General features: G+C 33.1%; 1 protein-coding gene across 3 annotated transcripts in view; it reads left to right on the forward strand.

Moving 5' to 3' along the window:
• The window catches only part of Lrfn5 (leucine rich repeat and fibronectin type III domain containing 5), a 276,969-nt gene that overhangs the window by 248,013 nt on the left and 10,886 nt on the right, over positions 1–18,070 (forward strand). For all 3 annotated transcript variants that reach the window (XM_063246950.1, XM_063246941.1, XM_003471911.5), the window contains 2 exons: positions 11,304–12,708; positions 15,325–16,037. In XM_063246950.1, the coding sequence (XP_063103020.1) occupies positions 11,324–12,708; positions 15,325–16,037 (2,098 nt within the window). In that variant the 5' untranslated portion in view covers positions 11,304–11,323. The remainder of the gene's footprint in view (positions 1–11,303; positions 12,709–15,324; positions 16,038–18,070) is intronic.

The following is an 18,070-nucleotide window of genomic DNA, read 5'->3' on the forward strand; positions in this document are numbered from 1 at the left end:
AAAGAAAAAAAATGCTGAAATATTTGCTCACCTACAGTTTGATAAAATTTTCTACTCATTATAATAATTTTATTGTTTTCATTATTTTAAGCTGTTTATTTATAAAATAGATCCAAATTATATGAATGAACAAAGAATATGTGATATATATATATATATATATATATATATATATATGTCTCACATATATATGAATATACATATGACTAAGTCTTTTTTTATTTTTTATTTATTTATTTATTTATTTTTGTGCTGGGGATCGAACTCATGACCTCGTGCCACTAAGCTAAATCCCGAGCCCCTATTACTAAGTCTTAAAGAGGAATGAAGTCATTATTATTATTTAGAAAATGAATGAAATTTGGAGCTTTCATGCTAAGAAGGCTAAATAAACGAGACTCAGAAAGTTAAATATAGTGTTTTCTTGTATATGAAAAAACATATATAAAGAAATTGATGAATAAATTAAACGGGACATATTAGGAAATAGAAAGTAGACTCCTGTAAATGGAGATGTGCTCCAGGTGAAGTAGGAGGAAGTGGGGAATGGGCTAAGGGGATGAAAAATGGTCAGGATAATTTGCATACAAGTGCTGATATCACTATTCTGTATTACAAACACTCTAATCAAAAATAAAGACCATTAATGTTGGTAAGTTTCTTTGTGCTCAATAAATGGAAACTATGATTCCTATATAATTTTTTGTAATCAAACACCATGTAGTCCATAAATGCAGCTCATCAGATTCACTCCTCATTTCCTCATGTCCTTTTATAAAGGTAGTAGTTAAAAGTGTTAGAATTTATAGGTGTGGCGTGCAAAAGAGGAGAAAGCAATAAAGACTTCAATCTATTAAAAGTGGCTCACTATCTAAGCCATATTATAAAATGTCTTTCATAGTATTTCAGCCATTTTAACACACACTAACACTATTCATCAACATCAGCAGGCATTAGTGTTTGTCTCTACGTGACCACCCAGACAAAGGGGCGCTAACTGAATTAACAGAGCTCTGCTGAAGGATGCCGAAGCAATGCCGCAGGAGCCCAATCGCTTTTCTTTAACTCAGCCAATAAATTGCTACCATATTGGTTTCTGCAGAGAATGGATTATACTCGCAGTTGGTTGTAAAATCTAAATTTGCTTTTATATTCCATTCTAGTTGTCAAATAAATACTAATTCTCTTGAGCATATGTTATGTAATAGCCATAAGCTGAAAGATGTATGTAGTACTGGAAAATCGTTTTCTAGTTTATGTGTGATAGATTCTTGTTTGCATATAAACAGGAATTTCTTGAAAGAATATATAGTGTAGACAACTGTAAATATTATGTACAGAACTGACATAGTATCTGTATTTGAAAAGTCACAGTCCCAACCAAATATTATGTTCAATAAAGACCTATCTGTAATTTTTGGAAAAATTTAACTATTTCAAAAAAGTAACAAATATAAAACATCTAGTTTACAAATTTTATTGAACTATATAAAATGATAGTGCATTTGATAATATTTATAAATTTTCAATTGATCTGTATCAGCAAAGATTGTGACTACTATCTTCTTCCAAATACCTGTATTTCAAGTGACCATGTATTAATCTAATAAATATAGGAAGAATAACCATAAGTTAGTAGGAAGCAAAAACTATGTTTCTACAAGATTCATTGCCTATATTTTGCAAAATAAACTTTCATCTTCTGCTTATAATTTAAGAAACTCACTCTCCACAATTTATTTTTAAAATCATTACTCAGAAATGTCTGTTAAAAATTACAAGAGCCAGAGAGTTCAATTTTTTTTTCTAAACTTACTTTCTAATCACAGTCATTTAACAAACGGAAGTCATAATTTAATTTGGATTGAAATAAAATCTTTACTATGTTGATAAATCTAAGAATACAGGTGATTCTGAAACATAAATCATTTCTGATTAACAACAGATTGTAATTGTTAATCTGTATCACTTCAAATAAACTTCTTATAGATTCATTTGTTTAAGATCCTGATAAGAATACACTGTTGTCCTTGAAAAGTTAAATCAGCTGTTCATAGTTACGAAAATACTAGAGTAGCATGAAGAGCTTCTGTATATCCTCTACCCAGATTCCCAGATATTCTCATTAAACCAGTTTGCTTTGCTTTTCTTCGTCTTCTTTGTTTTTAATAGGTCAGTTTCTCCAACCTCCCCTTCCTCTCCCATATGTATGAATATATGTAATATACATTTATAATAGATGACCAATGATAGATAGATAGGTAGATATCCAGATTGTTCAGTAGTAATCTTTATGGGCAGATTTTTAATTCAGTTCTTTTATGAATGTGAAATATAGTCCATATTTTTCTATATTCTTCAGCTTGATATTTTGAACTTTCCTGTGAATCTGTCCTTGTTATCTAAATTCTCATATGTGTTAAAATAAATAAATACTGCTAGTATTTTAGACTTTTAATTTCTTTGAGGTCTGTATTGGAATGTTTCTATTTTTTCACCTTTGTAGTACTTTTGTTTTCATTTTTCTCAAGAAGTCTTGCAGATTTGGATCATTATTGCCAATATTTTCTTTAAATCAACTTTTGCATTTGTATACTTCTCTGATTTCTGTTTTATTTGTCTGTGCTTTCTTTAATCATTCTTTTTCTATTTACTTTTAATGAAACATTTTAGTTTGCAAAATAAATAAAATTTTTAAACTATTTCTCATAATATAAGACATCTGACCTGCCATATATTGTGTCACATATTGTTTTCATTCATTCAAAATATTGACTGTTCAAAATACTATTTCAACTTGTGATTTTTGTCTTTGATTCATACCAATTTTAAACTTTCAAGTGATGTAGTATTTTTTAAATTTATTTTTATTTATTTATTTATTTAGTAGCGGGGATCGAACTCATGAACTTGTACTTATGGGCAGGTGCTTATGCCGCTGAGCCCTTTATTTTGTTTTTATCAATTTATAACAAAATATAATGCAGTCAAACTATGGTGTATTTGCTTTGAATTATTTTCCATATTTTGCAAAGTGATGATTATTATGTACACTGTTTTGTTAACATTCTAAGGACCCCAGGAAAGAACGTGTGAATTCAGTGTTAACTGGTACTTTCGTCTGTAATTTTAAGCTAGAAAAGTTTGTGTGTTCTTCAGAGATTTTATACCTATTGGTTTACTTTGGTTAGCTTAAATTACCAACTGGAGAAACCAGATTTTGTATTGCTTATTGTAACTGTGTCTTAAAAATAACATCTTCCTGTAGTTCTGTCATGTAGCATTTAACACGTGTTGAAGCTCTGTGGTTGAGACTGTGTACAAACATTTTATGGCTTCCTGATGAATTGGTCAACCTTTGTTTATGAAATTTTCATGTTCATCTCTATTCTTTGCCTCTTTTTAATTTATTACCATGACGGCTATTTTTTTTCCAATCAGTGCTTTCAAGCTTTTCCGAGCCTGTGTGTTTTAATTTTCCATATCTCTTTTGAAAATGTAATATAACAATATTTTATGAAAGGGGTGCTGTTTTAGTAATAATAATTTCCTATAAACTATCTTCTATTTCTGTTTAAAGGTACTGATATATTCTAGCATTAAGTCTATCATTTTGGCATAAATTTGTCTGTTTTCAGTGGTATGATTTTTATTTCTGTTTCTTCTGTACTTTTAAACTTTTAGTGCATGCTATAGAAAACATTTGAGATTAATTTCTCTTAGACATGTTCTATTTGTGAGTATTTTTATGCTCCTTGTACTTTCACTGAATATAAAATTCCAGGCTACAGATTTTCTTTATGAATTTTAAATATAGTGTTCTATTTTCTTTAGACTTTATGAAAATTCAGTTGTATATCATATAGTTATTCTATAATATATATTGCAATATATTTTCTTCTCTGTTCACCCCTCACTTTATTTTGGGCTGTGATTGCTTCTCATTCTCTGAAGGCACACATTTCACCTAGAAGGTTTTCTCAGCTGCCAAATGCCACTCCAGGCACGTTCTGGTTGAAAGTCAGAAATATCTGTGTGATCACCACTCCCCCCGCCCTGTGTTCCCTGAGTGACATCTGTTTTATTCTCTTCTGATTTTCAGTCTTTCTCTGAAACACAGGATTTCCTACAGTATATCTTCCAATGTCACTTTTTTACTTCAATTTTTCTACTATTCTTCCTTTTCCATAATTAAAAATAATTGCTAGTCTATGTTTGTGGTGCTCAAGTACATTCATCTTAGAAGTATCCTATGATTGAATAAATACAGTTGGAAATAAGATAGGGGCCAATACTTTGTCATGCTGTTTTGAGGACTCCCACGGATTCTGGTTTGTTCTTCCAGCCTACACACGATTCTAAAATGTCCTTTATATGTACTAGGATTTTAATCTAAATTTATTTCAGATAAGACTGTCTGCCCCCCCCTCTCTCTCCAAGGAGATGGGGGACTACTATGTATCTCTTTCTTTTTATCAACAATTATACTTCTAACCTCCAAAATTCAATTAAAAATCTGATAGATTTAAAAAGCAAATTCAGTATGTAGTTGGATAAAAATTCAATACTCAAAAATTAGTAGCCTTTCTGTACACAAGTAATAAACTCACTTAGAATGAAATCAAGGAAACAGCACCTTTCAGAGTAGCATTCAAAAAAAAAAAATCTAATGAAGTAACCAATCCAACAAAGGGCATAAAAGAATTCTACATTGAGTAGTACTCTTAATAAAGGAAACTGAAGAAGATTTTAGAAAATGGAGAGATATCTCGTGCTTTTGGGTATAAAGAATCAGTATAGTGAAAATGACCATACTTCCAAAATGGTTACATAGATTTAATGCAATTCCAATCAAAATTCAATAGCATATCTCACAGAATGAGAGAAAACAAGTCTGAAATTCATTTGGAATCAGAGGAGAACTAGAGTAACAAAGGCAATCCTGGGCAACAAAGGCAAGGCAGAGTGCGTTACAATAACTGACTTGAAATTATGCTATAAAGCTACTGTGATTTAAAAAAAAAAAAGACCATGGTACGGAAAAAAAAAAAATAAACAATCCAAATACCAGTGGAACAGATTGGAAGATGCAGAAGGAATTCCAGACATACTGAGCACCTTATCTTTAACAAAGGTGCCAACACATTCACTGGAAGAAAGGTAGCCTCTTTAATATTTAGTGTTAGAAAAACTGGCTCTGCACATGCCGATGATTAAACCTAGATCCATTTCTTTGACCATAACTAAGTTCAAAATGAATCAAAGATCTAAATGCTAAAGCTGACACATTAAAAATGCTGGCAGATTTAATAGAATTAAAGTCTTGAAGACACGGGTAGGCAAAGACCTTATGCACAAAACCCCAAGTGCACAGGAACTGTCATAAAGAATCAATAACTGGAATCTCATTTTATTGAAAAGCTTTTGCACAGCAAAACAAACCACCAACAGAGTAAAGAGACAATCCACAATGTGGGAGAAAGTATTTGTCAGGTGTTCCTCAGACAAAGGGTTACTATCAAGAACTTACAAAGAACTCAGGAAAATCAATCCTCCTAGATTTAAAAACCTAATCCAAAACTGGGCATCCAAGATGAATACACACCACTCAGATGAAGAAATACAAACAACGAATAAATATATGAAAAATATTCAGCATGACTGATCATTCAAGAGATGCAAATTAAAACAATGCTGAGATTCCTCCTGACCCTATAAAGAATGGCCATTATCAAGAAATGCTTAAGGGCCTGTGGGGAAAAGGAAACTGTCTCCAGTGTTGGTGGCAGTGTAGACTGGTGCAACCACTATAGAAATAAATCAGTGTGGAGATTCCTCAAAAAGCTAGGATTAGAGGTCCCATTTATCCCTGCTTTTCCCCTTCTGAATATCTTTCCAGACAAATTAAAAACATCATACCACAGCAGTACAGGTGCCCCCATGTTCATAGCAGTGCAATTTATAACAACTTGATTTTAGAAACAACCTAAAAGCCCATCAGCTGAGGAATGGATAAAAATGATGTCGTACTTTGATACAATGGAGTACAGCTCAGCCTCAAGGAGGACAAACTTGAAACTTTTACACAAAGGTTGCAAACTGACTCTATAGGCATAGGTAAAATAAATCAGACATCCATGTGCAAACATTGTATTTTAGCACTAGTGTGAGAAGCTGAAAGGAACAATACATGTATAAGCATATATATATATATATATATATATATATATATATATATAGTTAGGATAGTTATACTACTGGTTTCTGAGTTTATTGAAGAGAAAGATTTGCAGTGGTACCATCCAGACAAGTGAATGTACATGTGCTCTGGGTGACTGATTTGGGGATGGCAATGCTCAATATATGTACCATTGCTCTCCCCTGATGGTTGTGTTTTGAAATTTTTTTTGTTTATTTCTCTTCGACATAAAATGATTTTTAAAAAAGAAATATACTCCCTGAATTTATTTACTTTTTATTCACAGAAGTATGATGCGGTGTACCATTTTAAAACTCGATTTGTATTGTATATGTTTTATTTTTACTAGTAAAGTGACAATGATAGGGGCTGGGGATTTAACTCAGCCACGTAAGCACCTGCCTGGCAAGCACGAGGTCATGAGTTTGATTCTGGTACTAAAATAAAACAAAATAAAATAACACTGATAATTTGACACCATACAGTTCAATATAAATATGTAACATACACCATACAGGTCAATATCCATATGTAACACAGATACACTAGTTTACATTTATCTGTAAATGCATCATTTATACGTATCTTAATCTGTGCATAATGATTCAAGTTTCTCCCATCTGACATAGCTTTTTTTCATCTAAAAAATATCCTTTACATTTTCTTATAGTTCAGTTGCAGTGGAACTCTGTTTTCCAATACGTGATTGTTTTCATCTTGTATAAAATATGGCATCGTCTGTATTGAGATATTTTCCTTGTTTCAGTAATTTAACAATGTGCCCATTCCATCTTATTTTTTTATAAAACAAAACCACTAAGTTGTCAACAGTTACTTTTATTTGATTCAGCTTACCTTATTATCTTCTGATTTATTTCTGTGACTAACTCTAAAGGTTTTTGTTTTGTTTTTTGTTTAATGTGGACTTTGATTATGATGTGTCATTATGATTTGTTGTATTGAACCTGGATATATAAGCTTTTTAAAATCACTGTTAGAAAATTGTCTATCATTATTTGCTTTTCTTTATTCTTCCAGTACTTCCATATATCATGCTTGATGTATTAACACCATTCCACAGATCACATTTCACCATTCTCTTTTTTTTTAATATAGGTTTCAATTTGCTCAGTATCTGTTGCTCCTGCTAAAGTTTTGTACATTACCAAATCTTTGTTTGTGTGTGTTCTGGCTAACTCTCTCCTCTGCTGTGTTCCACCTCACAGATGCAGCTACCCGAGAGTGTGCATTCTAATGTCTGTCTCCTTAGTTTGTTCTTTTAACTTGTTTCTCTTCCTTGAGCTCTGACTGAAAAGTGTGTCCTCAAATTGTAAATGTCATCTTTTGAAGTCACTATCTCTAGATTCACAGTTTTATGCTTATTTCCAACATTTGCAAACTATTATTTTATACATATTTGTCTACTTATTGTGCAAAGACTATTAAGATATTTTATCATGAACAGAAGAATCTGTGAGAATAACTATTAGGTTAACATTTAATATGATAAAATAATTTAAAATTAAAATATGACACTTTATTTATAAAACTGTATAATATTTCCACATTTATTCTATAGTCTGTATTTACATTCAAGTTAAAAATGGATATTTTCTGCAGTTATTTTTCCTCTTGGCCTTTAAAACTTAATGAAATGGACATACATCTTTAATCATATTTACGCTGCCATTTTTATTTTTGAAGATCAATTTCAATACAAAACAGAAAATAAACTTTTTAAAAAAATATTTGGATGAATAAAAATCATTAAGATTTTAAGAGAAAAGAAACATTATACATCATTTTTGACTCACTATTAAGAATTATTTTTAAATTTTCTTCCATTTTATTGAAATCCACATACAATGTTTGACATTTGATCAGAAAAAGAATGAACCACAGAGAATGAGAAGTAATTTACAGTTCATTTTTATATTTTATTTTTATAATTTTCTCTAAAAATGTGTAATTTATTAGATCTGTGTTTTCTGTTAATAAAATTTTATAAAAATATTTCCAGTGTAGTTCAGTGTTTTTCTAAGAAGTCCAGAGCATAATTCCCTACCCACTCAAATATTTTGATGATCACTTGTCTCTAGTGTATAAACCTATAGAAGAAAAACATCTATATTTTAAAAATGCACAAATCAATGTCTCCAGTTATGAATTTATTTCAGTTGATTTTAAAAATGTATCCAACTGGCATGAACAATTTTCTAATACACATTTAAGATTTTTTCCATGAAATTTAATAGTTGATAAAAACTGAATGACTATAGATTTTTTTTTTTTTTTTTTTTTTTTTTTTTTTTTTTTTTTGCTATCCATGGCATTATGTCACTTTCAAGTGTGTATTTGATGATGAGCTTTGGTTTAGGCTTTTACACAATCAAATCTGCATTCTAGGAGTCCTCTTCCATTTGAATTTTGTAATGATTAGTAAGAAATGATCTGCAATTGAAAAGTTTCTCACATGTATTGCACTCACAGAGCTTGTCTCCTATTTGGATTCTCTGGTATGCAATATGTGAGTAGCTCTGTCTAAAAATCTTCCTGCATGTATTACATTTATAGAGTTTCTCTCCTGTAAGAAACTTTGATGTTCAATAAGAGTTGATTTTTTGCCAAACAACATCTTATATTCCTCACACTGGTACAGTTTCTCTCCAGTATGAATTCTTTGATGATTACTAAACTATGAGTTATACCTGAATGCTTTTCCACACTCACTACACTCATAGAACCTTTAACCAGTGTGCGTTCTCTGATGTTGAGTGAGAGCTGTATTTTGCCTGAAGGCTTTCCCACGCACTTCACATTTACATGCTTTCTCTCCAGTATGAATTCTCTCAGGAATAATAAGGGTTTAATGGAAACTTAAGGCTTTGCCCCATTCATTAAAATTATAAAACTTCTCTCTAGTATGAATCACTCAATGTCTGTTGAGTTGTGAAATATAAGTGAAGCTTTTTCCACATTTTTCTAGTGTGAATTAGTTTATGTTGAACGAATTGTTGCACTCTGACTGAATACACTCCCACATGTACTGTGTTTGAAAGCCTTTTCTCTAGCATAAATTCCCTGATAATGAAGGCATGAACTAGACTTAAAGGTGTTATCTTTAGTAAATTAAAAATTTATTTTATTATTAAATAAATAAGACTTTTTAATGGAATAAATTCATTGACAAGAAAGAAGTATGTTTCAACTAGATGCCTTCCTTTCTGGATTATAATTCTAAGGGTATTCTTCAACATAGATTTTCAGATGTATAAAAAGTCCTGACCTTTGACTGAAGGCTTTACTCTGTTCCTTACACCAATAAGATTTCTCTCCAGTGTGGTTTCTTAAATGTTTATAGAAGCATATAATGAGAGTGAAACCTTTCCCACACTCTTTACATATGTGGGGCTTCTATCCAGCATGAATTATTTGATGCTGAATAAGAGCTAAAATGTAGCTAAAGGTTTTGGAACATTCCTTACATGTAAATCATTTTTCTCCACTATGGTTTTCCTCCTGTTTGCAGAGGAAGAAAGGATTAATTAAGATTTTTATCACACGTGGTACATTGATAGCATTTCTCTGCTGTGTTTTTGGTTTGAGTAGGTAAATTTGAGTTCTGTTTGAGAATGTTTCCTTGCTTTTCACATTTAGGTTGTCTTTTCTCTTTGGAAAAAACTGATTTTGGCCTGAAGATTTGGCTGGATTCAGTATTTATGTGGCTTCTTTCTATAGTCAGATTTTTTTGTGGCTGACTGAAACTATCTGAAAACTTACCTTTTTCTCTGGTTCCTTGACAAATTTGTCTTCATATGTACAAAATTTTTCAGATTTAAGTAGATCCATACATTTTGAGCTTTCTCATTATTAATATCTGAAAAGAAGAGTCTTGTGTTTGAGTAGACTTTGTAGTTTTACAACTGCTCTTTCAGCCAGTAGGTGGAAGCTCTCTGTGTACCAACATGGGGAAAACTTCAAATACAAGTGAAGAGACAGAATCCCATATACGAGCGATGAGCCTCCAGAGATTTCTTTGTCAACTTAGCAGGTATCTTATCCCTGCTGCAACAGGATGATCACCCGTGGTTTGGTAAAGGGGGATCCCAAGGAAGCCAGGTCCCAGTAGATCTCCAGCACCATGTCCAGGCACATGTTTCTCTGCTGAACATCCAGCTTCTTCGCTGATCATCCAGCCTCTTCCATTCCTGCTGGGTAAAGAGCACAGCCACATCCACAAAGGTCACTGAGTCCTGAGCCCTCACTTCCTTGTCCTATTAACCATGTCCTCTTTCTGGGTGCTTCCCCTTGGCTGCTTTTAGTTTCCAGAAAACAGATCTTCTAGGCCCGCAGCAGCCCAGCATGGGGACTATCAAGAATTTTAAGGACTGTATCATAAATTATCTTAAAATTCCACACTAACAGCTAATAAAGTGTTGTGATACTTAAAGAACTTAGAGATCTTGTGTTAAATTTTCAATCATTTTGTTTTTTGGAGTAAGATCTTATATGGGCAGTTAGGATATGAAAGTTGAACTACATAGTGACTGCTTATCTGAATAAAATTTTATCAGTAATTACCTGATAAAATAATGTAAAGCAATTACCTGATTAAAAAATGAGAATTTTTATTTAATAGCACATATTATCTTTTATTGTGTAGATTTAGGCAATTGAAATGAATTACTTGTAAATCCTTAAATATCTGCTTAAGGTTTGAACTTGTAGAAAAGAGGTATTTCACTTTGAGGGGCACTTTTCCTGAACTCCAAGCCATCCAATTGGGATCTATCTCTTTTTTTGAACCCCTGAAATACTGTGGGTTTATTTCACAACCAGCATTTAAAATAAATAATTATAACTCTTTTGGCATTTTTTATTAGACCATCTCATTTGATTTTAAATCCTATAAAGCCATAAATTTTTTATTATTCATGTTTAGAATCCATTGCAAAGTACAGAATAGATATTTAACACTTATTTGTTCAGTAAAGAAGCAAAATTGTTTCTGAGATCAAGTTTGCACAAAAATACTGTTCCAGTGGGAATAGAGTATTAATGAAATGATTGATACTAACACGATATTTTGTGTCATCTCTTACAGGCTCTTAAATCTGATCTACAATGGAAAAATTTGTTTTCTATCTGCTTTTCATTGGCATAGCAGTGAGAGCTCAGATCTGTCCAAAGCGTTGTGTCTGTCAAATATTGTCTCCTAATCTTGCAACCCTTTGTGCCAAGAAAGGGCTTCTATTTGTTCCACCAAACATTGACAGAAGAACTGTGGAATTGCGACTGGCAGACAATTTTGTGACAAATATCAAAAGGAAAGATTTTGCCAACATGACCAGCTTGGTGGACCTGACTCTTTCCAGGAATACAATAAGTTTCATTACACCTCATGCTTTTGCTGATCTACGCAATTTGAGGGCTTTGCATTTGAATAGTAACAGATTGACTAAAATTACAAATGATATGTTCAGTGGGCTTTCTAACCTTCATCATTTGATACTGAACAACAATCAGCTGACTTTAATTTCTTCTACAGCATTTGACGATGTTTTCGCCCTTGAAGAGTTGGACCTGTCCTATAATAATCTAGAAACAATCCCTTGGGATGCTGTTGAGAAAATGGTTAGCTTGCATACTCTTAGCTTGGATCACAATATGATCGATAACATTCCTAAGGGGACTTTCTCCCACTTGCACAAGATGACTCGACTAGATGTGACATCCAATAAGCTGCAGAAGCTACCGCCTGACCCTCTTTTTCAGAGAGCTCAGGTCCTGGCAACCTCAGGAATCATCAGCCCATCTACTTTTGCATTGAGTTTTGGTGGAAACCCTTTGCACTGCAACTGTGAATTGTTGTGGCTGAGGCGTCTGTCCAGAGAAGATGACCTGGAGACCTGTGCTTCTCCTGCACTTTTAACTGGCCGCTATTTTTGGTCAGTTCCTGAGGAAGAATTTTTGTGTGAGCCTCCTCTTATTACTCGCCACACACATGAGATGCGAGTCCTGGAAGGTCAAAGGGCAACACTGAGATGCAAAGCCCGGGGAGACCCTGAACCTGCAATTCATTGGATTTCTCCTGAAGGAAAGCTTATTTCAAATGCCACAAGATCTCTGGTGTATGACAATGGAACACTTGACATTCTTATAACAACTGTGAAAGATACAGGTGCTTTTACCTGTATTGCTTCCAATCCTGCTGGGGAAGCAACACAAACAGTGGATCTTCATATAATTAAGCTCCCTCACTTGCTAAACAGTACAAACCATATCCATGAGCCTGATCCCGGTTCTTCAGATATCTCAACTTCTACGAAGTCAGGTGCAAATGCAAACAGTAGTAATGGGGATACAAAAATGAGTCAGGATAAAATTGTGGTGGCAGAAGCAACTACATCGACAGCACTGCTTAAATTTAATTTTCAAAGAAACATTCCTGGAATACGTATGTTTCAAATCCAGTACAATGGTACTTATGATGACACCCTTGTTTACAGGTAAGGAATATTGAGCAAGTTTACATATTTGCCATGTTTGAACTGGAGGGTTTATTAATGCACTATTTATTTTTAATAGGCAATCCTATTCTGTGCTATAATTATAGTATTACAACTTTGAAGTGTGAAACGTAAGGCTTGTTAAAGTTGGTGAATCTGTATGGGGAGGTATCTTATACCGTGTTATTTTTAAAGAGTTCAATATATATGTAATATTACGCTTACCTTTTTTTAACCTCATCTGAGAGATGTGACTATCAGAGAAAAAGGTTAAATTGAATTTAAAAATTCAAAAACATACCAGAATTTACACATCCACATGAGTGTTCTTTCCTTCAAGGAAGTCACGTTGGGAGGCTATTCCATTATCCCAATGATGCTGCCATTGCTCAAAGCACTTTGGAATTATCTTTAGAACCTTCGTCATACTATTTTGAACATCCTCATTGGTGGCAAATCTTCGTCTTTTGAGGGTGAATTTGAATTTTGGAAACAAGCAAAAACCATTTGGAGCCAAGTCTTGAGAATAAGGTGGGTGATCAAGATGGGTATTGCCATTTGGTCAAAAATAGGATGTAACTATAAAGTAATGAGACTGATTCTTTGAACGATAGAGCTTTGTGCGTGTGTGTTGTCTCCTGTACACTCGTTCCTAAGACAGTTCCAAAGGGAAAGTTTGTAAATATTTTGAGCAGTGAAAGTATCACTGGATTTATGTATGTAATTTCCAGTAAGGTCAATAGTGAAGAATTTGCATCTGCGAATGAATTTCTGGTATGTTTTTCTAAAGCTCAGCCTCATTGATTTATAGTCACATCTTGTTCAGCTTTCAGTGGAAAATACACATTTTTTTTTTTTTACTCCTGCCACAATTTCATTAGTGACAGACTATGATTATTCATAAGAAAAGATAGAAAATCGTGGCTTTGAAATGTTGTTCTTTTTAAAGACTTTTCAGACATCAGATCGTGTTAGCTCTTAAATATACTAATTCTTGAGGGTAAATATGATTTTGATTCATGGATGGAAGTGAAAGTACTTTTAAAAAGTAAGTGTGGACTAAGTAAAAAAAAAAAAAACCTATCTTTTCTAATTATATGATCGGTCTGGGGCAATGTTCTACTTGATTTTTGAGTTTTCATTTCCACATTATTAAAAGGAAAGATTACACTAAGTCATTTCTAAATATTCTATTAATTATTAAAAATATATAGATATAGAATGTGATATATATATATATATATATATATATATATATATATATCAAGCAATCTGCTCTTGTGTCACTGGGCTCTTCACATAGCCCAGGGGCTATTAAAACAACTCTCAGTGATAGGTGTAGACTTCAACCCTCAACTTCATACATTACTGGACATTCTGTATGAGTATTAGCATTATCTCTGTTAAATCAATTACTTTCTCAGTTCCAGAGTTTAATCTTGCTGTGCTGAGTAAATTCTGTGTGACATTAAAGAAATTGCTTGAATCTCAAAACCTAATGCTTGTTATCTACTAGCTAGTGGTAATGTTTTCTTCAGAAGGTCATTGTAATGACTACCTGTTAATGTATATAAATGCCCAGAGTTTATCATATGTTCATTAAATGGTAATAATTTCAATCATGAATGTATAATTTGGCTTGATAGTTTTCTGGTATATTTAGAAAAAAATGTTTACCTTGTGTCATAAGTTAGTAATGAAAAGTGCTAGAATGTCTAGAACTCACTTTCAGGAATGAAATACAATTACATGCTTTTTATTTCAAATTAATTTTAGTTCAGGACACATGTGGTTGCATCTGAGGAAAAAGTTAGTGAGAATAAAGAGGCATTCACAAAAACTTTTGCAATGTATTAGTTTCAGAAATGTATATAAATTCTTGCCAAACTTCAACAGCTGTATTTTTGTGGGATTTTTTTCATAACACAATGGGATGAGAGATCTGTTTTCTAGAAAACAGCCTGGGTTGTTCATATTGCTGGGACATTGCTTGTATTTTTACATTGTCCTTATTTATAAATTAAAACATTGGGGGACCAAAGCATAAAAAAAGCAATGAGATCTATAAATAAACTACTTTAATCTTTGTAGTCATCTAAGTAATTAAAAATAGCTTTTGTGAATACCATACCATGGAAGCCTATTTCTGATTTGGAAAGTAAATGCTCTGAAATGCATTTCCATTCTGGTTTCTAATGTGATTGTCAGTGTTTTCTCTTTCTTCAAATTGGCTTTTAGTCACAGAGGTGTTGTAAGTGCTAAATGGATTTGCTTAGTAGTCAGATAATGTCACAGTCACACCTTTCAAAAGCAATTTGTCATAAATGATTTTTAGCAGTGGCTTTTATTAGGAGTTCTGCTTTGCCAAGCAATGTAATTAGTAAGCTTGTCAGGGAGCCATGCAGGCACCATTAATAGAACCTGGATTCTAACAATGACTTTTAGCTATTTTAAGTGGATAAATATATGATTGGATCATTTTCCCATATTTCATGTCAGGTATAAATGTGATTAACTTAATGAGTAATGAAATGAGACAGAACTGAAGTCATAATGATTGTATGTACATGTATGTTCCTCTATTTTAAATATTAACACAATTCCATTGTCCCTCAGAATGATACCTCCTACGAGCAAAACTTTCCTGGTCAATAATCTGGCTGCTGGAACTATGTATGACTTGTGTGTCTTGGCCATATACGATGATGGTATCACTTCCCTCACTGCCACAAGAGTCGTGGGCTGTATCCAGTTTACTACGGAGCAGGATTATGTCCGGTGCCATTTTATGCAGTCCCAGTTTTTGGGAGGCACCATGATTATCATTATTGGTGGAATCATTGTTGCATCTGTGCTGGTTTTCATCATCATTCTAATGATTCGCTACAAGGTTTGTAACAATAATGGGCAACACAAGGTCACCAAGGTTAGCAACGTTTATTCTCAGACTAATGGGGCTCAGATGCAAGGCTGCAGCATAGCACTGCCCCAGTCCATGTCCAAACAAGCAGTGGGACATGAGGAGAACGCTCAGTGCTGTAAAGTTGCCAGTGACAATGTCACTCAATGTTCAGAAACGTGTTCGAGTCAGGACTCTTCTACCACTACCTCTGCTTTGCCTCCTAGCTGGACTTCAAGCACGTCTGTGTCCCAAAAGCAGAAAAGAAAGACTGGCACGAAGCCAAGTGCAGAACCACAGAGTGAAGCCGTCACAAATGTTGAGTCCCAAAACACTAACAGGAACAACTCAACTGCATTGCAGTTGGCTAGCCAACCTCCTGATTCTGTCACAGAGGGACCCACATCTAAACGAGCACATACCAAGCCAAGTAAGTTTCTCACTGTGCCTGCAGAAAGATCCAGACGCAGGCACAGGTACTCCCTGCTTGGAGCAGTGAAGGAGTCTGATTGCTATGCTAACTCACCGACCAAGGGTGAACTCTGTCTTAAAAGAAGCAGGTCTATGAGTGGCCTGTTGATTCAGTCCAGGAGTTCTGATGGGTATAGGGGAAAAGCAATTCTTTCAAATTCTGAATGGATGTTGGAAAGTGCTGTGTAACCTGTTATTTCTTTTTTGATGCAAAATTATTTTGAAAATTCACATAAGAAATTGGAATTATAGTCTTGCCTCTGTGATACACGATTAATAGTGGTCTGGTTATAAACCATATAGAGTTATAAACCACCTAGAGTATAGTTGATATATATATATATATATATATATATATATATATATGAATAACATGGTTGAAGGCACAAAATTGAAAATGTAAAAATTATGGGAGAGCAGCCTTCCCTTAATCTAAGTAAGACTGACTTCCGGGTTCTGCAAAAGCAAGTCATAAAATGAAAGTTCTCACAGGAAAAAAGCCTTTCCTAAAAACAATGATTATTTATTCCAATTTTTCAAAAGGTCATATATGGATAATTGGTATTTTTCAGTAAGTAGACAGTATTTTTTTCAATGACAATTGTGTGGTAGAGAAAACTCTGAGAGGGTATTTAAAATAAAGTGTTCTATTAGAATACACAGACAATGACAAATTAAGCACCTTTCTAAACAACATTTTTGGTTTCGGTGCCTTAATGTTTCTAGTATTTTTTTTTCCATCACACAAATTTTTCACTGCAAAGGGAAATGAAACGCAATTTGTTTTGTACCCATCAAAAACCATGATCAATTTTGAATCACAGGCTACATTTCATATGCATCTTCATGAGTATATAAAAATATTTGTATTCATTCAGCACATTTGCTGAATGACTGTATTGTATATTTTCTTAATGCAAATTAAAGAAGGAGGAAAAATATGTCTTTCTTTATCAAAAAGTTGTTTATTTTTATCACCAGAAATAAAAATCTTCTAATGGAATCCTCATCGCATCTACAGCAATATAAAGTCATCGCTCACTACCCTTATAGTGTTTTTCCCATCTGTGCAATAGCTCTACATTTGAATGAATTTCTTTTAAAGTAAATGTGGTTATTATTTTAACCAAACACTATGATGAATTTAATCAGATATCATTCATCTTAATGAGAATATTCTGTTTTTAAAAAGATTTACAGTTATTCTTAAAATAATTTTCTTTGATACTAGAACATCCCTGGAATATCACTACAATCAGTCTTTAAATATTCCTATCTACTGGTTGGAAAATAGAATTATATAGTAATTCAAGGTATTTTACTAATGAGTCATAAGTGGTGCTAATTTGAAGGCTATATTTTATTTTGCTTTTTGTTTCGTTTTCATTTTGTTCATATGAGAATTTAGCTCAATTTCTTGGCACAAAAAAATGTAACATTTTAGCCAGAATGTGATAAATGGATGCCTTATGTATGTCAACTACTCTCGGAAGTAAGTTAGACACTTTGCAAAACTTTGCTATTCCTTTCAGACCCCTTGAAACACTCTTCAAAATACAGATGTAGAAGCTCAAACCAAGAGAGTTTAATTTCTCTTTGCTAGGGGCATAGAAAATTTAAATTTATTTTAACTTGACAATTACACAACAGATATAACACATGCCACTTAATAGGGGCTAAGTTTGAAAAACTTAGAGGTGACCTTACTGCAAGTCTTAAAAATAATTATCTGGTAGACTATTTTATGCATTTTAAACCGTGTCCCTCCTCAGTTCCTCCCTTGCTCACTTTCCTTTCTGAGAAGTTTGCCTTTCACATTTTCAAAGTCCAATCATCTTTATTGCTCATATAAAAAATAATTTTTTGAAGAATAAATGAGATCACATGTGTGGCAGGAATTCCTCAAATCAAAAGCATTTCACAGAGTGAAGTGAATTTTTAACTCAATATAATAATCCAATCCCAAATACACACACACACACACACACACAC

This window comes from Cavia porcellus, unplaced genomic scaffold (genome assembly GCF_034190915.1).
Source record: "Cavia porcellus strain 051 isolate PalLab524CR breed Dunkin Hartley unplaced genomic scaffold, mCavPor4.1 scaffold_1, whole genome shotgun sequence".
Taxonomy (NCBI): Eukaryota; Metazoa; Chordata; class Mammalia; order Rodentia; family Caviidae; genus Cavia; species Cavia porcellus.